This window comes from Coptis chinensis, chromosome 2, assembly GCF_015680905.1.
Source record: "Coptis chinensis isolate HL-2020 chromosome 2, ASM1568090v1, whole genome shotgun sequence".
NCBI lineage: Eukaryota > Viridiplantae > Streptophyta > Magnoliopsida > Ranunculales > Ranunculaceae > Coptis > Coptis chinensis.
Genome location: NC_141457.1, coordinates 40,043,489 through 40,070,360, shown reverse-complemented (window position 1 = coordinate 40,070,360; position 26,872 = coordinate 40,043,489). Strand labels below are relative to the sequence as shown.

Sequence of the window (26,872 nt, the reverse complement as noted above, 5' to 3'; positions counted from 1 at the left end):
TGATAATTATTATTGACCTAACGATACCTCTATAAGCATTATAATTATTATAATTACCTTGACCTTGTGCTTAACCTTGTCGAGGTTGCACTTGGTTGTTATAATTATTAAAATTACCCCGACCACGCCCTTGTCGTAGTGGAGCTTGGTTAAAGCCGTTCGTTGGCCTAACATATTGATTATTGTACCTCGAGGTGTGACTTGTTGGTTATTTCTCCAACCGGAGTTGGGATTTTGTCTCCAAGGGCGTTAGGTTCACTATTAATGGAACAAGCCTGTTCATAGGCTATAGGACAGTGGGAGTCGGGATGCTCAGGACTCCAACAGAAACTACATGGGTTTGAATTTACATTCATGACGGGGATAGGCTTTTGTTGTACAGAAATGGCCTCTACCTTTTTAGTGAGTGATTCGATTAGAGTTTTAAGCTCGGAATCGTGTTTAATTTCAAACATACCGGCGGCCTTAACTGTTGAAGAAGAACTAGCGGAGCGGGAGTAATCGTCACTACCCCCCCAATTATTATTTCGCTTAGTTTGGTCCTCTAAAAATTTATAAGCCTCCGAGGCTCCTTTGCTTAAGAAACTACCCCCATTCATTATGTCAAGGACTTCTTTATGGTGGTGTAGAAGTCCTTTGAAAAAGGCACGAACTAACGTGTCTTTCGCTAAGTTATGGTGTGGACACTCTATAAAACAGATCGGGTGAAACGATTCCAAGCCTCGAAATGATTCATGAGGATTTTGTCGAAAAGAAATGAATCTTGGAAAGCATCTCATCCGTCTTTTAGGGGTGGGTAAAATGTTCCATAAACAAACAACAAGTTTAGCCCATGAGTCCCCGTAATTAGGCGCTTGGGCGTTAACCAAGACGCCTTTATCGGCTAAGGTGAAAGGGAATACCCTTAATTTAATTTGTTCCGCACCAACCGTAGGATGGTGGAATGTTGTTAAGACTTGTTCAATCCTACGATGTAGCCGATAAGGTTTTTCATGGTCTAAACCATGAAAAACGGGTAACAAATTAAAAATATTTGGAGGGATTCTCAAATCCCCACTGGTCCGCTAGAACGATGCAAGATTTGGGGCTATCGCCAAGGCTTTGTAGAAGTCCGGAGAGGAGTCTCTTTTCTTCCCCATTATATCAGGTGTGTGTGAAATAGTAGTTAGAGGTGTAGTGGGTGGTATACTAGATAGATTTGATTGTTGATGTTGTTGTGTATTGACGTTCGGTGTTTTTGTTCGGCCGGACCTTAATCTCATGCAAGACTAAGTCGAACTTAACTAAACATACAACACTCCAAACAATTCTGATATACTAGTATAAACCTCTAACAGGAGATGCGAGGTGTGGAAGAAAGGAATACCTGATTGCGTCCTTGCTTCGCTTATGAATAGCGTCTTGTTTAAGCTTGTTCAGTGTATAGAGCAGGTTAGAACGCTGAAAAATATGAAAGATCAAAGTTTGAATAAAAAATGTTGAAATCCGAAAAATTTAACACGCTCACCACGCCGCGATAGTATGGTCGTCAGCGAAAGTAATTTTCAAATTACAGTGTTTTAAGCTGGTCGTCGCTCCACATGGGGCTGGTCGCCGGTGTAAATTCAATTACAAGTGTTTGAGCCGTCGTCGCTTTGGTATGGGCACGGGCGCTTCGCTGGTAGACGAAATTCCAAGAACTTAGCTGGTCGCTCTCTCCTGAGCGGCGCCGCCCGCGGTATTTTCTCGAATTTGTCACGCTGAAATGGGCAAACCAGTATAGAAACAAACAAGGGTGGGTGGGTTTAATGGGACTTAAAAATGACTACTTCTACAAGGAAAACAATGCTAAAGTGCAACTAAGATGGCAGCGGCGCCATTTGATAAACGTAAAATGTATAGTTTTCCTACGAAATGAACGATGAATTCAAATGCGTAAGTAAACTAAAACTATCCTTTTACACTCAATTATCAAAGCTTCTACTCTCGATGCGAATTGCACTAAGTGGAGTAGGAAGTTCGTTCCACTCCTAGTTCCCTAGCATGGATTGTTTTCTAAGTCTAAGAAATCAGTCTTAAGTCAATGAGAGCTTTACGAAGGGGGAATTAGACTACGATGCAACTACCCACGAAAATGCAACTACTTCGACTATCGGACAACTAAGGGAATGCTACGTTGATTCGATGTTAAGGAGTTAGAGGGGATTGATTCCACCTTAACTCAACTTAATCCACTAGCGGCGACGAAGTCGTCGAATCCGAATTGAATCGCTACGCTGAAACAATCGGTTCTTCCTAATCCCTAATTACACATGGCATTCCTACCAATTAATAATTAGCATGTGAACGATTAAACCCATTCTCATGGTGAACTAAACGTTTCTAGAGTGGAAAGGAAATTACGACGATTCTACGATAGTCGGAATCAAGCTTTCATCAAGGCTTCTCAACCCCCTCTAATGGAGGTTTAGCCTTGAATCATTCCGCAATCATTTCCATTTAGATTAAAACTAAACATAATATAAAGCATTGAAATTTACTAATTTAAACAATAATGAAATCTAAATTAATGACTAAAATGAAATAAGAACAAGAATTGAAATTAGATCTAGAAATGGAAATGACAAAATCGAAATTGATAAAAAATACTACTTTATTGATCTAATCAAATGAAGAACAAGATTCATTTGTTTAATCTAATACAATGAATTGAAACTAATTAAACTAAGTTCTAAAACTAATTAATGGAGGCTAACTAATCTAGGTCTAACTATCTACCTAACCTAACTTCCATTAACAATGAGTCAAGCTTTTGTTTTTATACATCCAGATCCAAAAATCGTGCATGGGCTTGGAGCCATGTTTTGGGCCAGAGAATCAGGCCCAAAACCCAATTCTTTCAGTCCAAAAAGGCCTCTTCAGCTGCAGTTCGCTTCAACAGACTTTTCGTCCATTTCTGCTCCTCTGATTGGGTCAAGGCTTAGACCATTGGAAAGCTCTTTCCGAGCCGGTCGTTTTGACATAAGGTAGGCCCAATTCCGAGGTCTGAGTCCAAAGATATGGCATTCGAAGTTCTGCTGACTTTTACTCCTTTATCTCGCTAAAGTGGCACATTTCTGCACATAATGGACTTTGAAGCCTGAAATGCATAAAAACACGTAATCAGTATTAACTCTTACTTATTACTCACATAATTGGTCTAAAAGTATGATTATTAAGGGGTTAAAACTACAGTTTTGGGCTCCTATCAAATATCCATTTCCTTCATTCTTAAACCATCTCCTAATCCCCACAACACCTAATAAAGACCTCTAGCTCAATTAGGAATAGGTTAGTGTGATAGTAAGTGGCAGATGTGTTTGATCGACTCAGGCTTCCTTGTTGTCATTGAGATTGTAAGGTAAAGTGTGCCCACCGCATTAATCGGAGTAAATAAACTTGAGTGGAAAAAAATCGAGTGTTGTATCTTGACAATTATTGTGAGAACCTACTTAAGGACGCTTATTCGAAGTTTCGTAAACTAACCCGCTAGGCATTTCATAGTATTACTCATTGTATATATGTTTATTGTAGATGATTGATTATTATGCATATATTAGCTTAGGTTTCGACTTTGATTACTCTATATGCATCATTGAGTGAGAGGTATAGTTAATTTAGAGCATGAATAAGGAAACAATAGTTTTATTTCTTAGTCGCTTGTAGTATAGATGAAGTTTGTGAGTACCTTCACTGGAAAACTCTCACGAGGCTATAACTCGGCCCACTAGGGAATTCCTAGTAGTTTAAGGCATTGTTGCATATGGTCAATGCAATCGCACTCAAATAAACCGTAGAGTTAAAACTCTATTTTTGGTCACTTATTCTAATTTCTCATCTTTGCTTGAGGACAAGCAAAATGCTGTTTGGGGTGGTTTGATAAGAGCCCAAAACTGTAGTTTTAACCCCGTAATAGTCATACTTTTAGACCAATTATGTGAGTAATAATTAAGAGTTAATACCGACACGTGTTTTATGCATTTCAGGCTTCAAAGTCCATTATGTGCGTAAATGTGCCACTTTTAGCTAGATAAAGGAGCAAAGGTCGGTTGCTAAGGAGTTCTGTGATTAAAAGCCAATTTTCAAGAAGACAAAGCTTCTGTAAAGCCCGGTCAAAAGATGAAAAGTCAAAGTCCACGCGGGCAGAAACAGTGCACAAAGTCAATAGAACTTCCGAAGACCATATCTTTGGACTCAGACCTCGGAATTGGGCCTACCTTATGTCAAAACGACCGTCTCGGAAAGAGCTTTCCAATGGTCTAAGCCTTGACCCAATCAGAGGAGTAGAAGTGGACAAAAAGTCTGTTGAAGCCAACTGCAACTGAAGAGGCCTTTTTGGACTGAAAGAATTGGGTTTTGGGCCTGATTCTCTGGCCCAAAACATGGTTCCAAGCCCATGCACGATTTTTAGATCTGAAAATATATAAAAACAAAAGCTTAGCTCTTTGTTAATGGTAGATAGTTAGAGGTAGCTAATTAGCCCTAAAAATATAGATAAGTCTAGATCTAGTTTTCATGTAATAAAATTAAGTTTAGTTCAAATTCAATTATTGTTTTAGATTAATCTTTAGAATCATTGTTCTTCATTAGTTTGATAAATAAAATAGCTAGTTTGTCAATTTCGATTCTTGTCATTTACAATTGTGTAGATCTAAATTCCCTTATTACGTAGATAGCTAGACCTAGATTAGTTAGATTATTAATTTAGTATTTGAATCATTGTTTTATTATTCATTAGATTAATAAAATAGTGTTCTCCATAATCTAGTTTCATTTCCATTAATTATTTAATTTCAATTCGTAAAATTAATTATTTGTCATTATTAGTTTAATCCAATTATTGCATTAGTAGTTTTGAATTGGATTTAAACAAGTAAAGTTCAAATCTTTATATCATGTCTTGTTTGAATTCCATTGGGAATGATTGCGTAATGATTCTCGGCTAAACCCCCATTAGAGGGGGTTGAGAAGCCTTGATGAAAGCTTGATTCCAATTATCGTAGAGTCGTCATAATTTCTTTTCCACTCTAGAAATGATTAATTCACCATAAGAATGGTTGTAATCGTTCACATGCTAGTTATGAATTGGTAGAAATGCCATGTGTAATTAGGAATTAGGAGTAACTAGATTGTTCTGCGAAGCAGTTCAATTTGGATTATGACGATTCATCGTAGGTAGGATTAAGTCGAGTTAAGGTGGAATCAATCCCCCTCTAACTCCTTATCATAGAATCGACGTAGCATTCCCATAGCTGTTCTAAAAGTCGACTAGTTGCATCTTGTGGGTAGTTGCATCGTAGTCTAGTTGCCATTTCGTAAATCTCTCATTAGACTTTTTAGTTAAGATTACTTATATGTAGAGAACACAGCATGCGGAAGGACTAGGAGTGGAACGAATCATCTACTCCACTATATCTCATAGGATTGAGAGTAGAATCTTTGATAAAATATAGGCACATAAGATAGTTTTAGTTTACTTACGTTTTGAGTTTCATCGTTCATTTCGTAGGTAAACGATCAAATTTTATGTTTTATCAACCACTTCTTTCATGGCAGGGTTTAAATGACGCTAAGGTTCACGGGAAGTCTTTGCGTTATCCTCTAAATGGATACGATGTGTGCACACATTAAGGTCAATTCCCTTAATGTCGGCTAGGGACCAACCAATCGCAGAGCGATGTTCCCTAATCACCCTGATCAATCGTGTCTCTTCCTCCTTAGATAACAGAGAAGATATAATTATCGGATGACTACCTTTCGGATCAAGTTGAATATACTTTAACTCAGGAGGAAGAGGTTTAAGCACCGGGGTGGGAGGAATATGAACCTCTAACAGAAGATGCGAGGTGTGGAAGAAAAGAGTACCTGAAAGCCTCCTTGCTTTGCTTATGAATAGCGTCTTGTTTACGCGTGCTCAGTGTATATAACAAGTTAGAACACTGAAAACTTTGAAGAAATGGAAGTTCGAAACAAACTTGTGGAAATCGGGCAGTTTCAGCAGAAGGCACGGGTGCGCTCAGAATATGCCTAGTCGTATGCAGTCGCTTTCGTGCAAAAGGTAGGATTCCAGCGCAGGGGCAGGTCGCGCTCCAAGTTGGCCTTGGTAAGGCGCATGTCACGCGCAAGCAAAAGTTGGAATTCCAGGCGTGTGAGTGCAGGTGGCGCTCCAAGTTGGCCTTGGTAGGGCGCAGGTGGCGCTCATCCAAAGGGTGGGATTCCAGGCGTGTGGGTGCAGGGTGCACTCCACTTTGGCTTGCCCAGGGCGCAGGTGCGCTCCGAGTAATTTTTCATGGAAACTTGCAAAGCTGAAATAGACGACCACAGTGAGAATCCCAAACAAGGGTGGGTGGCTTATGGGACTTTGAAAAACTATCAAGTCTACAGAAAACAATACTAAAGAGTACTAAGATGGCAGCGGCTCCATTTGATAAACATAAAAAGAATAGTTTTACTAATGAATAAAGCAATGAACTCTAAACGCAAGTAAAACTATAAACTGAACTGTTACTTATCAAAGATATTTTTTTTCTACTCTCGAATCTATTGACGTAGAGTTGGAATAGAAGATTCGTTCCACTCCTAGTCCTTTAGCATTCAAGTTTTCCACAATTGTCGAGTCTATCCAAAGTCTAATGAGAGTAATGGTGGAATTTATACTACGATGTGAATTCAAATAACAGGCTACGAATAACGAAATGACAAATTGCTAAGAGTTGAATCTAGATAAAGAATTAGGAGAATTTGATTCCACCTTGAATCCAACTTAATAAACTAGCGTATATTTGTTGTAAACCAATTCTTACGTTCTCACAGTAAGAATTGGTCGTTCTAATCCCTAATTATACATGGCATTTCTACCAGTTCATAACTAGTATGTGAGGTCATCAACCAATTCTCATGGCGAATCAACGACCTTCTAGAGTGGAATAGATTCTTACAACGATTCTATATTACACAATCAAGTTTTCATCAAGGCTTCATCAAACCTCTCTCATGGAGGTTTAGCCTTGATTCATCAAACTATCATTTCCCATTGAATTAAAACTAGACATAATATAAAGATTTGAACTTTACTAATTTTAACTAGCAATACTTCAAATCTAATTAATACTAAGAATGGAATAACAACAAGAATTGAACTTAGATCTACAAATTTAAATGGCAAAATCGAAATGATCAAGAACTACTATTTTATTTATCTAATCAATGAAGAACAATCATTCCCAAATAACTAATCTAAAACAATGTATGAAACTAATTAATTTAACTAATTCAATTCAAAAACTAGATCTACAAGCTATTTTAATGGCTACTTTCTATTCTAAGCTATCTAACTATATCTTTCTTAAGAGCTAAGTCTTGTTTTATGTAAAGAAGGAGACCAAATCCACAATTTCGTGCATGGGTTGAGGTCTCATATTTTGGGCCGGAAAATCGAGCCCAAAGCCCAATTTCTTCAGTCCACAGAGCCCGTTTCAATTAGCTTTGACTTCAGTAGACTTTTCGTCCACTTTTGCTCCTCTTATTGGGTCAAAGCTTGGACCATTGGAAAGCTTTTTCCGAGCCGGTTGTTTTGACGTAAGGTAGGCCCAAATCCGAGGTCTGAGTCCAAAGATATGGTCTTCGAAAGTTCTGCTACCTTGTGCACTGTTTCTGCCCGTGTTGACTTTTCAGCTTTTGACCGGGCTTCATAAAGGCTTTGTCTCCTTGAATCTTGGCCTTTATCACAGAACGCTCCTTTATATCGCCAAAGTGGCACATTTCTGCACATAATTGAGTTCCATGCTTGAAATACATAAAAACACGTAATTAACATTAACTCTTATTTATTGCTCTCATAATTGGTCTAAAAATAGTATTATTAAGGGGGTTAAAACTACAGTTTTGGGCTCTTATCAATAACCTACAATCTAATTTTACTAATTTTAAAAGTTCAAAAAGGCATAAAAGAAGATATTCATAGACTGGGTAAGAAGTCTTTTCATAGACAATGCTACTAGCAAGTAGGACTCTGCAAACCTAATAGTCAACTTTTATGACATATTTGCCATAAGGGGTGATGGAAGTATAAATTGTACTATTCCTGGGAGCATTTTAGATTTTCATAATAAATGCACATGATAATTTGAAATAAGTGATGTAAATGTAGGAAAAATTGTACGATTACAGTGTCAAGGGCGATAGTTGGCAAGGATTTTTGTTGGACTTTTAAGATGAGAGGAGAAAATAAGATTTAATTTTCCTCTTGATTGTGATCCTACTGTTAGTTAATCATCTCTTGCTTGGTTTCCATCTTTGGGTCCTGATGTGTTAATCTGTGCATGACAGGATACTATTGGTAGATATTACTGCGTAAGTTTGAAGCGTTCCAATGAAATCATCGGCACAACCACCGAGGAGATAGTGTTAAAGGCTAAACAAGGTGCTACTGTTGCTTAGCATTCTTATTTCTCTGACTCCACTATTTTATTGGGATGCAATAGGTGTGCTTATGAGCTTGTTGAAACTTGGCATCTCAAGCTTTATATTAAAGTCCTGTCAAAGATGGCTTGTATATTCCTTGTGGTTTTCTTTCCCTCTAGGCATATATATTGGACTGGTTTTCAAACTAGTGTCTAAAAGAAAACTCCCTTTGGACAACATGGACATGGATCGAACAACCACATTAAGAATAACTATTTCTAGAACCTTAAGATCCCAAAGGACTGCTCATGCATGGGTTTGGAATAATATTTTGTAGTCCAGATATGTTGCTAAGAAGTTCATCAAATACATCATCTCCAGTATAGAAAACACTCATGTTTGGTATGACTAATGATGTTATGAGACTATTCTCATTGAAATGCCTGAAGCTAGGAATCACTTGGATGTTCCTCTTGATGCCAAAGTTAGCTCTCTTTTTTCAGCTAGGGTTTGGAAATTGGAATGATAATGTTCAGAATATTCTCTAGGGACCTGTCAAAAGAGCATGATTTTGGACACAAACATCAACAGATACATTACATGATGACAAGATTATATGGGCTCCAAGCTCTAATGCATGGCTTTTTATCCTCCAAGTCAGCTTGCGAAGCTACGAGAATCCCAAAATATAATAGTGTTATAGTCTACCCAGCAATTTATCCATGCCTTTATGTTAGAAAATAGTTAGGCCTCTCCAAGCTAGCTATAAAATATACATAGATATTCAATAGCAAACTGGAATTGTTAATCAGGTCACTAATGCTCCCTATATATCTACTAAAATTGTTAATTGTATACCGCAGTATACAATTAACTTTCATCATACAATATTTTTTTTCCCCTTCACATTTTCTGCATACGAAGTGGAGTTCCAGAAAGTTCCTCCCAAAGCAATCGACCCTAAAACCACAATTTATAAAAGAACCAACCAAGTTTTAGAATGTGTAACTGAATAAGTAACATGCTTGAATATGAAACACTATGTCACCCACTCTTTGGATGAGTTCAGTAATCCTCACTTTGATACGTGCTCAAATATTCTTTTATCTTTTTGTATTCAGTCATAGTTATTAACAATGCCTCATATGGTCTTCCAAAAATGTAGGTCGAAAAAAGAGTCAAGTTAGTTGCAGAAAAACAAAGAACTAGCTTATTCCAAAGCCTCATATCCATAATGCCTAGCCCTCCTTCCTTCTTTCTCATATTAGTTTTGGCCTTATTTGTATGATGCATACTTCCTTCCATATGTAGGATCACTTCAGAGAAATCTATTACATATTCTAACCTCATCTAGAACAGTATAAAATGGGATAAATGTCCTAGCCCAGTAAACATGGAAAAATGAGAGGACATACCGACATAGTGAATCGATTCAAGTGTTCCAGCATGAGAAATTCATCTTGACTTCCAATTTTGAATTCTATTTGTGACCTTTCTAATGAGAGGCTGGCATTCTTTTATACCAAACCGAGAAGAAACTAAAGGAAGTCCAACATAGGTGACAGGAGGTTAAGGAAGTTTTACCTCCATGATGTTAGCCAAAAGTTGACTTTCTTCATGACTCAATCCTCCAATGGCTAGAGCAGTTTTGGATCGAGTTGTTGATATTGAGTCCCGTTACTTGAACAAATGTGTTCAGGATCACCTTAATAGTGTGCATGGACTGCATATCTCCCTTGAAGAATAGCAGTAGGTTGAGATAAGGGCACATAGAGCTTCCTTGTCTCAATACTCTCTTTCCTTTAAAGTAGTCTTCCAGAGAACCATTTATTAGGATAGAGTATTATGGTGTGGATTAACACATCTTAATCCAATGCACTAGCGATGGGAAAATGTGAAACACAGAAGGAGGCTTTCAATGGAAGTCCAACTGACATAGTATCAAAAGCTTTACTAATGTCAACCTTCAATTAACATCTAGGGGAGATACCCTTTCTATCATGTTTTTTCACATGAGCTAATGTGAAATAAAAATTTTTTTTTTGCTTGGTAAGTTAAAAATATATTAAAAAGAATGGAAAAGAATTATAAGTTTTCTAGGCAGTGCTAATTCCCATAGTTACTCATACATGGCGCACATACAAACCGTAAGGCACCTCCCATTTATATATCCATGGGGGTCTGCCATTACAAAATATGATCTCATTGTTAACCAGTCGAGACACTCTCTTAGCAATGATGTCAGCCGCTTGGTTGGCTTCCCTCCAAGTATGGGTCACTCGCAAGGACGCACATGCACGAGAGCATAGTTTCCATATGTTGAGATGTTCCTATGGCATAGATAATGAGTTGGCAGTAGTTACCGTTGCTGATAAGTCGGATTCCACCCATAGGTTATTCCATCCCCTTGACAAAGCTGCCTCGACCCCTTCAACTATGGATGTACATTCGGTTAGATAACATGTAGTGTTGCCCAATCCTCCACCCAGAACGTATAGGAAGTTGCCAATGTGGTCGCGAAAGGAGACCCCAAAACCCCCAGGCCTAGGATTACCTCTGGCTACACCGTTAGTGTTGAGCTTCACTTGTGTTGTGGCTGGTGGTATCCAAATACAGTGAATCCTCCTTCTCGCAGCAGCAACATTCATATGGATACCCCATTCGTTCAGAATTCCGGCATCAAACGGATCCGTGTGTCCTTTTGAGAGGTAAGAAGTCATGATGATATGTGATCTTACAATACCCTCACAAAAGGCTTTTGATACTGCTTTGTCTTGAAAGAAAATCTTGTTCCTATGTTTCCATAAGCTGGTCATGCCTTCAAAAACTGCAGCAGTCCATAGATGTACAGCTCTCAGGCGCACTCAGTTTAATGGCTTCCTTCATGTTGGTGAATGTCCCTCTGAACTTGAATTTTCCGGCTAGCCAATTCCACATTTCTTTCGCGAACACACACTCCCAAAGAAGGTGAATAAGAGACTCTTCTTGAGCACCACAATGTTTACACTTAGACGCGATAGTGACTCCCCTTTTCTTGATGTTCTCATCCGTAGCAATAGCTTCTGACCAGAGTTTCCAAACTGTACCTCCGTGTTTGGGATATATGCAGGAATTCCATACATGTTTGGACCAGTGTACTTTAGGCCTCTTGAATCTGATTTCCTGGAATGCACCTTGAGTAGAGAAGTGCCCTTTAATGTTGGGCCACCAAACCAAGTAGTCTTCATTAATGGATTTCTTCACATCATGAAGGCTGAGTCCTACAAGGTGCAACAAATGTGTAATGTGGGCCGGGCATCTGAGAATAGGACCTTGAATAAGGCTTTCGAGTTTAAGAGTGCATCCTTTCAGAGCATGGTCTGGTAAGTTCAAACCCTTCTGAATGGAATGTTTCCACCTTGAACAAATCCCTCCACAAATCAATCTTTGCACCATTTCCAATGACCCATTGGCATTTTATGTCAATCTCCTGTAAAGCTTTCTTAACCCTTGGCCAAATAGAAGATGACTTGTAGTAGTTTATAAGAGCACCTTCCTTAGTAAGGAACTTCAGTCTCATGAAGGAAGAGAAAGCATCAGACCCAGACCTAAAGAACCATGCTAGTTTCATCAGCATTGCCATGTTCACTTCTCTCAGTTTTCGAATGCCCAAGCAACCCACTTCATAAGGTTTGCAGACTTTATCCCAGCTGATTATAACAACTTTCTTCTTTTGCAAATCTCTTAACCATAAGAAATTGCTCATAGCTCGCTCGACCTCTTTCATAAGAGATATTGGCCACTTGTAGATTGACATATTGTGTATGGGGATACTAGAAATCACTGCTTTGATTAGAACACATCTTCCTTGGAAGGATATCAATCTGCCTCTCTAGTTGGCCAGCTGTTTCCTGATTTTGTCAAGTAAAGAGCAAACATTTGCTCTTGTAACTTTCCCTTTGACAAGGGGTACGCCTAGATACTTCTCTGGGAAACATCCTTCTTCAATCCCCATTTCTAGAATAATAGCTCTTCTCCTAGCAAGTGACATGCCACCCATTAGTAGTTTGCTCTTGACTTTGTTAACCTTTTGCTCAACTGCCTCTTGATATCTCTGAAGAAAATAAGAAATCTCCATAATGCTTCTCATATGACCATTGAAGAAAATAAGAATATCATTTGCGAAGAGAAGGTGACTCGGGCATTTGTGACCTTTGAGAGTGAGCATCGGGAGAATTTTATGTTGGGTGTGAAGTCTGGAAATTCCTCTACTCATGTGAAATATACAGATTGTCACTGTTGAATATTTTTGGTATGAAGGCAGCTTGATTCAAGCTGACGATTGCAGTAGGCAATAAGTCTAGTCAGCTGCCTTTGAAGGATTAGGAATTTTAGTTATTAAACACATGAAAGTAGAGTTGATACCTTTAGGGTGTACATGCATGTATCATATATACATAATGGCTTTACAGAAATCCTCCCTAATCACAAACCAACTGAACATGACGAATTGAGCTGTGTATCCATCTGGGCTTGGGGCTTTATAGCTATCCATCTCGAAAGAGCTTCTTTGATCTCATCTTCAGTGAATGCTGCTGTAAGAAGAGTTGCTTTATCATTACTAATCTAGTAATCTTTGAATCTACTTTAAGATTTCAAAGAATTCTCTATTGTCTTCATTTGCATGATCATCACCAAGAATAGTTTTATGGTGGTTGACTAATACTTCCATTACACATTTACGCTATTCTCCAGGCCCCGGGGGATCAATATGACAGACAAAATGTATATCTCAAGCAACGGGAGAGCCTCAACAGCTGACATTGGTGGTGTCCCGGAACTAGTAAGGAAAATAAAGTGTTTCAGGAATGTGGTGTTTCACTGCTCATGTTGATTATTGTTTAAGTGTTAACAGAAACTCTCTACTCAGGGATGTTAGTTTTGTAAAGTAAGACAATACTAATCCTTGTTGCTCCCTGTAAACCCTTCCAGAGGAAATAAATACTCGGGTATGGCCATGGGGAGTCTTTTGGAAAGCCGGTAATAAAACTTGAAGAGGGTCTCGGTTAATTATCTTATGTAAATAATATTTTCCAATATAGAGGACACTAAATGATGAAATAGTTCTCATTAGCTTAATTATATTGGCACATGTTTCATCTTTTGTTCTTTTCTTGGGGGCTAAGTCGTCTCACTTCGTATATAAGTTCTGACGATCAAGATGCTAGTCTCTTCTCTATATTGATGCTAGATGAGAGTGTGGGACTGCACTTATTGAGGTCACTAGCAGTTGGGCCAAAGAACGTTAAAATTCAACACTTTCTATTTCATTTTTTCAAAATATTGATTTTCATTGTTCTTATTTGCGAAGGTAGTTGAACTTTTCTAATGCATTAAGTTGCAGAAGATCAATTATACCCCCGAATCATATGTCCTGTCGTTGCACACCCAGTCTGGAAAGATCTAAGATAACGGTTCCTAGAACTTGCGTTTGTTTGAAAGTATTAGTCAGGCTTCTTTGTCATTTTGGAATTTTTTGTATCAATGATATGTGATAATTAATGAATGATGGGGATAGAGTTAGCAAGACATATCTTCTACATCAGTTCCGTGATATTTGGTGTTTTGCCGCACAATTAGACTTAGCCTTAAACAACTCGTTTACATTGAAGTTGGTTTCAGCGGCCGTGTTAGACCTCAACACAATGTGCAACTTGGACCATACATTTAGTGATCGTGTCCGAATGAATAATTGAGGTTACAGACTGGGACTCTTTAACTTGGGCATTTGTTGCAATGCTCTTGTTGGTTTTGTTACTTTACAATATGAGGGTTTCTTCAGTGCGCGTGATGTATGGCTACGCATGATTCCTGACCACATATTTTCCGACCCGTAACCGGTAGCCAAAGTGCCCACCTAGGGGTAGCGTTGGCATTTCAAATATTTTAATTCGTCCTCAATTTCTTGTATTTTCTATTCTTCTCCATTAGATTGTGCGCCCAAATCTTCACCCCTTTCACCTCTTCTTAAATTCATGGTCAATCAACCCAATCATTTACTTCTTTCACTCTCTAAAGTTTACAGCAAAGAAGTAGAGCAAAAAAGAGTGACATCAACCAACAACACTACACGACTTGAATACGTTCTTGAATACATTCGAACATTGAGGTTAGTTTATCATCCAATAACTGAAGTCGATTTAATCTTTCCTCTTCTCTTTAAGGTACATTAGAATTTTTCATATTTAGGTCGTTTGTACTAAAAAAAAGTTTTCTTTATTTAGGTAGGCGCTCTTATAACGAATGAAATAAGGCTCGATGATGACGAAGAGTTTCTTAGAAGTCTATGTTTCGAAAGTTTTGCGTATGATGAAAGTGATTCTGTGGATGTGGAATCAACTGTTTCCCTGATGGAGAATGAAAATATTGACAGTAGTGATAGTAATGCTGAAGAGTTACATACATATAGGGCTTATATAGAAGACAAAACAACATTTTTATCTATGCAGTTCAAGACCTCGGACGAGGCCTACACTATTTATAATGAGTATGCCAAATCATTCGGCTTTGATGTTCGTAAGGATGTTTATAGAATTCATTCAAAAGGAGTTGCTACTAAACGGAGATTTATGTGTTCAGCCGAAGGTGAACGACGTGCAGATAAACTCCAATCGATGACACCCAAAAGAACACCCAGACAGGTCACTAGGTTCAATTGTAAATCCCGCATTGTTGTTGTTTTTGATTCTGAAGCAAAGTTGTGGACTGTGAAAGAGTTTATTGGGGAACACACACATCCACTTGTACCGCATCCGAGTTTAATGTTTCTTCGGTCACATAGAAATGTGAGTCGAGAAGCGTTGGAATTTGCTACGTGACTAAATGATGTCGGTGTTCGTAAATGCCAAGTGATGGTTCACTATGCACATATAGCTGGAGGTTTCCTTAATGTTGGTTTTACAAAAAAAGACTTGTATAACAAAATGGGAAAAGAGAGGAGAAGTCGCTGTATTGATGGCGACGCCAACACACTACTTGCCAACTTGGAGGACAAGGTGAAGTTAGATCCTTTATTTCATTACAACTATGAGTTAAATGCGAGTGGGCAGTTGGCTGGGCTATTTTGGGCAGATTCCACCTCCCGCCTAGATTATTGTAGCTTTGGTGATGTGTTGTTGTTTGATTCAACGAACAGGAGCAATCAGTACCAGATGCCGATCGTTGTGTTTGCTGGAATCAACAACCACCTATAGACTATAATTTTTGGTTTTGCTTTGATTATAAGTGAGTGCGATGATGCTTATAAGTGGGCATTGAAATCATTTATTGGCGCAATGTGTGGTGAACACCCTAAATCAGTCATTACTGATGGTGACCTAGCTATTCGTAAAGCTTTGAAATCTATTCTTCCAAATTTGAAACACCGGCTATGCTCTTGGCACATATTGAAAAATTGCATCACCAATGTCAAAATCCCTGGATTTGCAATAAAGTTCAGCTCTATTATGTTTATGAAACGTTCTCGGGGAGAGTTTGAAGAAAGGTGGAGACAGCTAGTGGAAAAATACGAAGTTAGTCATAACACATGGGTGATGAAGGTACAGAAGAAACGGGCGAGGTGGGCAGAATTGTATCTTCATGGTGAGTTCTTTGGCGGTTGCAGAAGCAACCAACATTGCGAGTCTATTAACTCTGTTATACGACATCATGTTAAGCCCGGGATGCGGCTGTTTGAGCTATTTGGGAAAATGGAATTGGCAGTTGCAAATATCCGTCACTGAGAGCGCAAAGAAGAGATAAGGACTGTAACGACAAAGCCTTTCATTGGTAGCCACTTGATTGAATATGCAAAGTAGGCAGAATCCATCTATACTCTAGCTGCTTTTCTTGCTTTTATGAAGCATTTACAGGAGGAAGCGATGTACACTGCAGAAGATAAACGTGATGTGGGTGACAATATTCGTGTATACACCATCAGTCGTCATCTGAATAGGCAAAAAAAGACGACTGTGGAATACAACCTTTTAGAGCAGGATGCTAGATGTTTATGTGGGCTATTTCAATCGTTTGGATTTCCATGTAGACATATCATTTCAGTTTACAAACATGAGGACTTTCGTGAAATACCCTAGAGCTGTTTTTAAAGGAGATGGACACGAGTTGCAAAATCTGTCGTTCCAAATAACGATTCAAGTTTTTCTTCGCAGGCTGCTTCCATTATTCGTCACAGTGAGCTTATAGGGAAATGCAAGAAGATATGTTTGTGGGCCTCTCAAACAGCCAAAAATAGTGAAGCTTTTAAATCCATGTTATCATATTTTTCTAGAGCTTCTGAAGGCAATCCACAAGTTCCCTTTGAAATGCCTTATATTCCACCAGAAAGTGATACAATGGATGGCATTCCATCTTCTAAAGGCACCGCCGAGGTAGAGATGCCTTTCACCCCACCTAAAACCACCCATCGTCCATTTGTTAATGATCCACCACACATAAAATTGAAGAGTAGGCCACATAAACCTAGTAGATTGAAAAGTCAGAATGAGACAAGAAAAAATAAGTGTGGCCACTGTGGTATTCTCGAGCACACAAGGCCCACATGTACACTTTTGCATCCAAAGGATGGGGGTAAATTTCTTATACCGTTGCCATATTGTCACTTGTCTATTAACATTAAATAGTTACGAAAGTTTGTTGATTCTGATATGTATTCGTCAATATCTTTATTGTGGTGCACTGTTTTACAGGTCCAAGTGCTAAGCACAACTATGTCGAGCATGCTGCAGGAGTTGCCGATATGAGTGAGGATGATGACGGGTTAAACAGAGATACTGGATGTAAGTGATAATTTTGCACATTATCTTCTTTTTATAAACACAAGAAAATGTTTCTTGTTTGTTATTTTCATGGGGTTCAAAGTAATGTTGTTTGTTTGGTGGCCGTAGTGGAAGTTGGTAATGGAGCAGGAGGATCTCGTAAGACCAAGCAATGTAGCAAGTGTCGATCTACGGAGCACACAAAGTGTAGGTGTCCAGATTTGGAAGGTATGACACAATTTTTACCGACGTAATTTTTCTAGTAGGGAGTAAACTAAACTTAGATTGTACCATTAGAGTGACTATTTTTCTCCTGTTGAACTTATAACGTTTCCCGTGGATGAGGTTGGGAGCAAGGTTTCAGAGAAATTCAATGTGGGAAAGTTTTATAGTGATGACAGGAGAGTCTTTTCCGTATTACGGATAGTTGACGTTAGAAAAGAGGAGTACAATGCTGTTAAGCTTTAGAGCAGTTGTCATCTTCTAACAAGATTTTTGTAAAGCTCCTCTTTTTGTAATAGTTAGATCAAGTGGAGCATGTGCTATTTGTCGCAAAATGGTGAAGATTTCAAGACTGGTTTCTAAATTATTTTGTAGCGGTATCTATACTGTTATTTTCTTATTTTCTTTAGTTTAATCAATGAAATAGAGCAATATTCTATACGCTATATTGACAAGCATTGTATATTTTGTTGTTTCTTATTGTTAGGATGTTGGGGTTGTCCCTCACCATGAGACAAGACCATCAGCAGACATATGTCAGTTAGTGTGACATTGATATATTCATAAATGGATCTGTTCGTTCTTACAGCACCGAACAGAGGAATATGTCATAAACAATAACATAACAGTCTAGTATAACAAATATAGTGTCATATCTATCTGTGATTCTTATGATATACTACCAAATATATATATTATAAAAAGTGATATAACATTCGAGTATGACATATATAGTGTCATATCTATCAGTGACTCTAGCACTTATAATAATCTTAGGAGTTCGGAAGATCTAAAATTATTGTGAATATACCTGCTGGTTCCTCCTCGTAGGATGAGGAGTTGCCTGATTAAGAAACAAATTCTTAATTGTAATGCGTGGGGAGAAAGGGAGTGTGAACATAAACATACTGGAAAGTAGATATGAATAGTGATTGTTCATAGTTCGGTAGCTATGAACAATGAGTGTTCATAGTCCATATTGTACGTACTATGAACAATCAATGTTCATAGTCATGAGCTATGAATATTCTATGTTCATACCACAATTGGACTATGAACAATGATTGTTCATAGTCATGAGCTATGACCAGTGATTGTTCATAGTTCGGTGAGTGTTCATAGCATGAGCTATGAATAATCTATGTTCATACCACGATTGGTTGTTCATAGTCATGAGCTATGAACAGTGATTGTTCATAGTTCGGTGAGTGCTCATAGTATGAGCTATGAATATTCTATGTACATACCACAATTGGACTATGAACAATGATTGTTCATAGTCATGAGCTATGAATTGTGATTGTTCATAGTTCGGTAGCTATGAATAGTGATTGTTCATAGTTCGGTAGCTATGAACACTCATTGTTCATAGTTCGGTAGCTATGAACAATGAGTGTTCATAGTCTATATTGTACGTACTATTAACAATGATTGTTCATAGTCATGAGATATGAATATTCTTTGTTCATACCACAATTGGACTATGAACATTGATTGTTCATAGTCATGAGCTATGAACATTCTTTGTTCTTATCACAATTGGACTATGAACAGAATAGAAGGTTGGAGCGGTTGCAGAGGAATATATCAGAAACAATACCATAACATTCTAGTATGATAAGTGGAGCTCACTCATTTACCCATGGCTCTCATTACAGAAGCAAAGGATTTAGCCAAAAATGCTTCGGAAAGGTTCCTCAAGGTTCTGGTTTGGCACCCCCTTTTCTTTGGCTTGGATGGCCTCGTCCCAGTCACGAAAGAGCTTCCAACCTCTCTTTCTACACCCTTTCTAGAGGCTTGTGCACCATAGCCCACTTCGTTCTCTCACTCTCCTCGGGGTGCTTCTTGCTCGCGGAGCGGTATACGAAAAAATAAAGGTTGAGGAAGAAAAAAAAGTAGATTCCCTTTTGTGACCAAGAGCGGCATATCTACCAAACGTATATATTATAAAAAGTGACATAATATTCGAGTATGATATATATAGTGTCATATCTATCAGTGATTCTAAAGCTAATAATACTACCAGACGTATAAAAGTCTTATTAGCATATATTTTAAAAAGTGACATAACATTTGAATATAACATATATAGTGTCATATCTATCAGTGATTTTAGCGCTAATAATATATACTACCAAACGTATAAAACTCTTATTATCATATATTATAAAAAGTGAGATAACATTCGAGTATGATATATATAGTGTCATATCTATCTGTGATTCAACTATAAAACTTTAATTGACATATGTTATAAAAGGTGACATAACATTCGAGTATGACATATATAGTGTCATATCTATCAGTGATTCGAGCGCTAATAATATATACTACCAAACGTATAAAACTCTTACTAGCATATATTATAAAAAGTGACATAACATTCGAGTATGACATATATAGTGTCTCAGCGTATAAAACTCTTATTTAGATATGTAATAAAAAGTGACATAACATTCGAATATGAGTGTCATATATTAGTGATTGTAGCGCTTAACTACCAAATGTATAAAACTCTTATTAGCATATCTTATAGAATGTAACATAACATTCGAGTATGACATATCTATCTGTGATCCAACTACCCAACGTATAAAACTCTAATTGACATATATTATAAAAAGTGACATAACATTCGAGTATGACTTATATAATGTCATATCTATCAGTGATTCTAGCGCTAATAATATATACTACCAAACGTATAAAATTCTTACTAGCATATATTATAAAAAGTGACATAACATTCGAGTATGACATATCTCATAGCTATCAGTGATTCTAGAGCTTATGATATACTACCCAACGTATTTTATTGACATTTGTTATAAAAAGTGACATAAATTTCGAGTATGACATATATAGTGTCATATCTATCTGTGATTGTAGCTTATGATATACTACCCAGCGTATATAACTTATATAGCTTATGAAATAGCTTATATATGTAGGTTATGATATAGCTTATGATATATGTGATTTTAGCTTATATAGCTTATGATATACTACCCAGCGTATAAAACACTTATTGGGATATATTATAAAAAGTGACATAACAATCGAGTATGACATATATAGTGCCATATATATCAGTGATTGTAGCGCTTAATATATACTACCAAACGTATAAAACTCTTATTAGCATATATTATAAAAAGTAACATAACATTCGAGTATGACATATATAATGTCATATCTATCTGTGATTCTTATGATATACTACCCAATGTATAAAATTCTTATTAACATATGTTATAAAAAGTGACATAACATTCGAGTATGTCATATATAACGCTTATGACATACTACTAAATGTATAAAACTCTTATTGACATACGATATCCTCCTAAACAATTGTTTTAAATTGCACCAAAGTATGATATACTTTCTGTTTATAGAACTATTAATTACATACTACAGCCTATCACTACTAAAAAAAGGGTTTATAAGCACAGCTAAAAGGTGAGATGTTAGAGTTTTTACCTCGGTTTTCTAGGAAAAAACAACCGAGGTAAAATCCACTGAGATAATAGAGTTCTATAAAACCGAGATAATAAGCTACTAAATTATCTCAGAAGTCTGACATCATATCTAAATATATTATCTCAATTTTCTAAATTAAACTGATATTATATAGAATAAAACCAAGATGAATTGTGTTTGAAACCAATTAGTATAGAAGGAATTTGAGATGTTTTTATTGAAACCGAGATAATATGCACAACTTTTTATCTCATCTCTTTATTTAGCCGACATAGTTTGTCATTTTTTATTTGTTATTTTTCAATTGTGCTTGCATTGTTCACTTTATTATGAGAAGTTGACAACCTGAAAATACAAACCACTCCCCAAACAACCATATATCCTTTCATGTTCATAAAAATTAACACTAATCAACAAAAGCAAGCCAACACAAATAAATTTCTGTGAAGAATCTGATTTTATTAAGTTAGCAATTGAATGAACAATGTCAAACACTAACAAAACTAATTGTTACATCAAGTCATAAATTAGCTAAGCTAAAAAGTGATTCACATATTTTCCAAAAAAGCTAATAGAAGCTAATAGATGTGACCTGAACTACACTTGATGAATTTGATATATCAGGCTTTTTCTTCCGCTCATCACCCTCCTGAGTTTTAAACTTGCCTTTACCTCGATAGTCATTTTTAACTTGTGTGCCTTGAGAGCTCTTGTGGATGTGGGAGCTAGTCTTTAACCCATATGTACTTAACCCATATGGACGTGTTCAATGCACTAGAAGCAAAAACCTGCATGTCAGATGTTGGTTAATATCACCTAATGAAAATTTTGTTTATGTAACAATGGCAATAAACTAACTAGAAATTAAGTAAAAACTACAATCAGTGTCACACCCCAATTTTTCAGACAATTGAATATTCAGATAAAATAGCTCAATCCGAATATTCAACAATCTAATAAACCAAGACGTGAGAGGGTTTGACTCACACGAGTCCAAACTAGAACTAAAATATAAAACCTCTGAATATCGCATTCTAAAAAAATTTGACAGAATTTCCTCTGTATTTCCAACATTTCATAAATTTAAAATCTGTCAGAACCTGAAAATCAAATAATATACTTCCATTTAATATATTAAAACCTCAGTCGTAAACCCAACTACTAAAAGATATACTGATTCGTGGAACTGGCTACTTAACCATCTCGACAAATGCCAGTTAAATCAAGTAGCCAATCCTCGAATCAAAAGAAAATGATTTATATATGAACAACATCCCAGATACCCTAATACATGTCTTATACAATACAAATATAATTATTCAAACAATAAACCATTATTCAAATATAATATAACTTTCTCCAATTTCATTCTTCATGTCCACTTTGGAAACCTGTAGTTTCTCTGGGTATCATAACTACTAGCAATATATAAATATTCAGTACCATTTCGACATAAATAACATGGCATGGTCCCAGTTTAATTTCAACAAAAGAAATCATTAATGTTATTGAACCACTCACGTGCATCAAGACGTGTAGTTCCTCTTACCTTTCGAGACTCACTAGATAGTTTCTCACTTAAGTAGAGGCATTTAATTTTTTGCCACGTAAGCAGAACACTTCACATCATATCTGTAAATGTCTAACTATCATAAGCATTAGTTACACCAATAAATACACTAATTACATAATCTTATCAAACCAAATACAATAGAAAGCACCAAAACACATTCAACTTCACAAACAAAGTATACCCAGCATCAGACCCCGCCCATCACATCAGACAACCCATAAACCAAAAACATAAAGAAATGCCCAATTTTATACTAAGGATTAACAATAAAAGAAATTCTAGCAATTCCTGAATTCCATAGCCATAGATTTCAATTCTTATAAGCCGCAAACTAGAAATGAAACTCACAAAGAATAAGCAATTAAAGAGCCAGAATCCAATATTCGTATACAAATAAAATTGAAATTCAACTGACCTTGCAACAGAAGCAAACAAGTGATCCCATCGATGATCTAGATTGTGCTACTAGTTTGTGTATATTCTCAATAAAACAGCTCGGTAACAGATTGCTAACCAATTAAAATTAGAATAAAAAGAAGTAGAAGCTCCCATTTGGGTGGTTCATTCCAGCTTTCCTCCCATTCTTTTCTTGCTGCTAGCCCGCACTTTTTTCAATACTCCTTCTCCCCTTTCACTAAAAGTGGCAACCCATCATGTCCTTCTGTCAGCACTACTTTGGTGCAACAAAAGAGAGATACCCTCATATGTAACCAATGGGTTCTCTTATATGTCCAACACCTAATTCCAACAAGCAAGAGGTGTAAGATATTCCAAACTTATTAACTTTGCCCATGGCCCATGCACATGTTCTCTGGTGGTTACCCAATTCATGTTACCTATACACTAATTAAGTAAAACAAGTGAAAATTTCAGATGCAACTAGTTCCACAAATATTGTCATTAAAAAATATACTAGTTAACCATAACTAATCCATATGATAAAACCTAATTATATTAATATATATACAACTAGTTGCACAAATATTGTCATTAAACCTCAACCGACTTGCACAAATGCTAACCAAAATGTCATTGTGCAATAAGGATTATCCAAGTAAACCTAAAACACGTCTTCTTTTTCTAGACGAAGCAAAGATTCTAACTATCCCTCAGAATTGAGAAGTGTATAACACAGATGGATGAATTGGATTGTCCATGAAAATCAATAAAATACACAGAAGCCACTCAACTAATGGGGATAAGTTCATTTAGATGACTTTCGAGATAAGATGGACTCTTTTGAGACCGTTCCCACCATCAAGAATCTGAGAGCCCTTGTGGAGACAATAAGAATTACAGAGTTGGAAAGATGTTTGTTAAAGATAAAACATGATATCCCAAAGAAAACAAGGAGAGCTATCAAAGACCTTAGCCGTGGTATGATGAACAAAGTTCTTCATGGTCCCATGGAACATTTAAGATGCGACGAGAGTAACAGTAGGCCTTTGAGCGAGATCCTCAAAAACATGCATGCACTTAACAGGATGTTTAGCCTTGAAACAGATGCCTCCATTTTGGAACAAAAGATTCGAGCCAAGATGGAACAATCCCGGAAAGAATCTTAGTGATGACTTGTTTCATACCATCATTTTCCAATAATAAGATAAGAAGCCCTAATTCAGTCTTCAAGGGGGTATTCAATTCGTATTGTAGAAATTCAGTAGAATTTTTGAGGTTTTGATTGCATCTTTGTATGTAATGTAATATAGTGGCCATCAAGCTCGGTAGTAAACAAGTGAGGCGTATTGACTCGACTTGATTTATCATATATCCAGAAATGCGTTTGTGTAAGCTGGTGGGAGGGATGTTTTGTTTGTTAGAATATATAATATGTACAAGAAGTTCTCTGACTCTCGACAAGGTCTTTAGAATAGGATGTTTTTGGTTTGTCGTGTCATACTTTGCTAATAGCCAAGCCGATGGCCGATCTCTATATGTTGTTCGCATATCAACTTCTCTTTAAACAGTAGGATAAATTAAGATGATAGCATGCAAATAGCTGATGACTGATCTCTACATAGACATATGGTGTTGGAAGATGGTTTGAAGTCGAAGGATCACACCTTCCCAATAGATGACCTAAGGGCTTTTCACCTATCGTGTGGGAACATTTCCAAATTTCAACATTTTATTGCACTATGAAATGAAGGTTAACTGGACATTTTATTTGTTACCAAATGATTCGCCAACAAAATTAATTACTCGTGCAATGACTTCTAGTGTCTGTATGGCAAATAAACTTGCTTCTATAGTGTCGCTGTTATATTTTCATTTCTCCAACACTACGACTGTGTGATGATTTGCCAAGTAAATTAGTTGCACAAATCTAGTTTGCCAACCGTTTTTGCCACAGAAACAACACCTATAAATAATATTGGATAAAACAAATTAGTGTAAGCTGGGGGTTAGGCAGACTCTATTGTTTTATTGATTCGACATGAGATATCATCCTATAGTACGAAGTACCAAGAAGATCGTGAATAATCATGCTTCGCAAGATCACTCTCTTGAGATCAAGAACTACAGAGTATACTAGATCTCTCCAGGAGCCTGCCTTGCAAACAAAAGTCATCGCTGAAAACCGTCTTTCAGAGGTAGGTGCAACTTTTAAACTGGGTACTTAACTAGCCACTAAACATTTCTCCATAAATCTTCGAGTGCTTTTCTTCGAAGACGACAAAAAGGGCGTCTGTGTGTGTGGGTGTGTTTAGATTCTCATAAGATAGAGAATGCTATCTTGGAACTTGTGGTTGCTATATATGGTCATATGGATTCCTTGGATAACTAACATTGTAGGGGATATGCTTAGATAATTCCTTGGATAACTAACATTGTAGGGGATATGCTTAGATAGCTATATCTATAGGTACTCTTTGGAAGTTTTTGTTGTAACTTGGGGACTGTCTAGAACACAAACGAATATGAGTATATCACAGATGACGTCAGATTTTTAGTGATAGTACAGAACAATAGGAACGAGTCATCTGATTTTTGGATCAGAAGTTCCAAATCTGGCCCTTCTGATCTCTTGAAATTTGACAAACACGAGAGAACTTTCACTCCACAAGCCATTATATGAAAGTGACATAGTGTTATACCAAACAGTGGAGCCTTGTATAGAAAATTGCTAAACCCAACCAATAAAATACTATTCTGGATTCAACCTTAAGTGTGTCAAAGGATTAATTTCAGAAAATTGCAGATCACTCATAGCTTGTCCATTTACATGTCTATAAAAACATACATACACAATTTACCAAAAACAGACAACGGATCCTATAAAGCATGAAGTATACATTATGTTCAATATAATAAATACGCAATATTTCTTAATGAAAAATCTGGAATTTGAATATGCTATGTAAATTTGTTCAAACATTCAAAATTTGAATACTGACCTTCACCCACGCACCAAAATTTAGGCAATTGCTTCAAACTTTCTTCAATCTGAAATCTGAATTTCCAAAAATGTCTTAATTGAAGCCTAATAGCAGGTTAAGGAAGTGATATCCAATTAAAAAACAAAAAATCAGAACCCTACGAAACAATTAAAGAACTAAATTTGATAGAACCATAAACACAAAAGTGGTAGAAAAGAAGAAGGAAATTACCGAACCCCTAAGCAAAATAGTTGGAAGAGCTAAGAAAAAAAGGGAAGTAGAAGAGCAACGGTAACAGTTGGAGCGTGAACGCAATACTTTTTTTCAGGAAGTGTGTATAATTGTCTTTTTTATGCTAATGCAGTTCCAAGAGATGAGATAATATTTTGTCTTGAAAGTGTCCTCTTTTTTTTTTTTTTCTATTTCAATCGAGATATCAGGATCGAGATTTAAGGGAAACTAGAATAGTAGAATTATCTCGGATGAAGTGAGATAATCAAATAAAAAATTACAACGGTTATACTCTAGCGCGATAAAATCTACATTTTATTATCCCGGCCAATAAGAATCGAGGTAATATATATTTGTTTGTAGCTAAAAACTAACTTATTACATCGGTTTTTTAGTACAATTGAGATTACCCAAATTTCCTATTATATTAGTTCAACAATATGAGATAAATGAAATTTCCTATTATATCAGTTCCACACTACCCATCGTAAAATCTATATGTATTATCTCGGTTAAGTATGATGTGAGATAACAGATTTATACTCAGAGGTAGTAACTAAGTTATGGGATATATTATCTCGTTTATGGGACATATTATCTCGCTTATCACTTGAACTGAGATAAGGCCAATTTTAGAACCGAGATAAAAACCCTTTTTTTTAGTAGTGTATATGACATTTTTTATAACATATATCCATGTTTTTACAATGCAATCTTATGTACCAGGTAGTAAGTCACATGTACTTTATGAAATTTTGCAGAACATACTA

General features: G+C 36.6%; 2 protein-coding genes across 2 annotated transcripts in view; both read left to right on the top strand.

The window, feature by feature from the left end:
- The window catches only part of LOC147516020 (uncharacterized), a 68,512-nt gene extending 59,786 nt beyond the window's left edge, over positions 1–8,726 (top strand). The window contains exon 7 of the mRNA XM_086594528.1: positions 8,347–8,726. Within this exon, the coding sequence (XP_086450654.1) occupies positions 8,347–8,457 (111 nt within the window). The 3' untranslated portion in view covers positions 8,458–8,726. The remainder of the gene's footprint in view (positions 1–8,346) is intronic.
- A 7,008-nt stretch (positions 8,727–15,734) lies between these two features.
- LOC147516019 (protein FAR1-RELATED SEQUENCE 5-like) lies at positions 15,735–16,181 on the top strand. The gene has a single exon (XM_086593139.1). The coding sequence runs from the start codon at positions 15,735–15,737 to the stop codon at positions 16,179–16,181; it is 447 nt and encodes a 148-aa protein (XP_086449265.1).
- Positions 16,182–26,872: the final 10,691 nt, after the last annotated feature.

What these genes read in the sequence shown, in the direction of transcription:
- LOC147516019 (XM_086593139.1), top strand. Translation starts at nt 15,735, where the DNA reads ATGTGTGGTGAACACCCTAAATCAGTCATTACTGATGGTGACCTAGCT.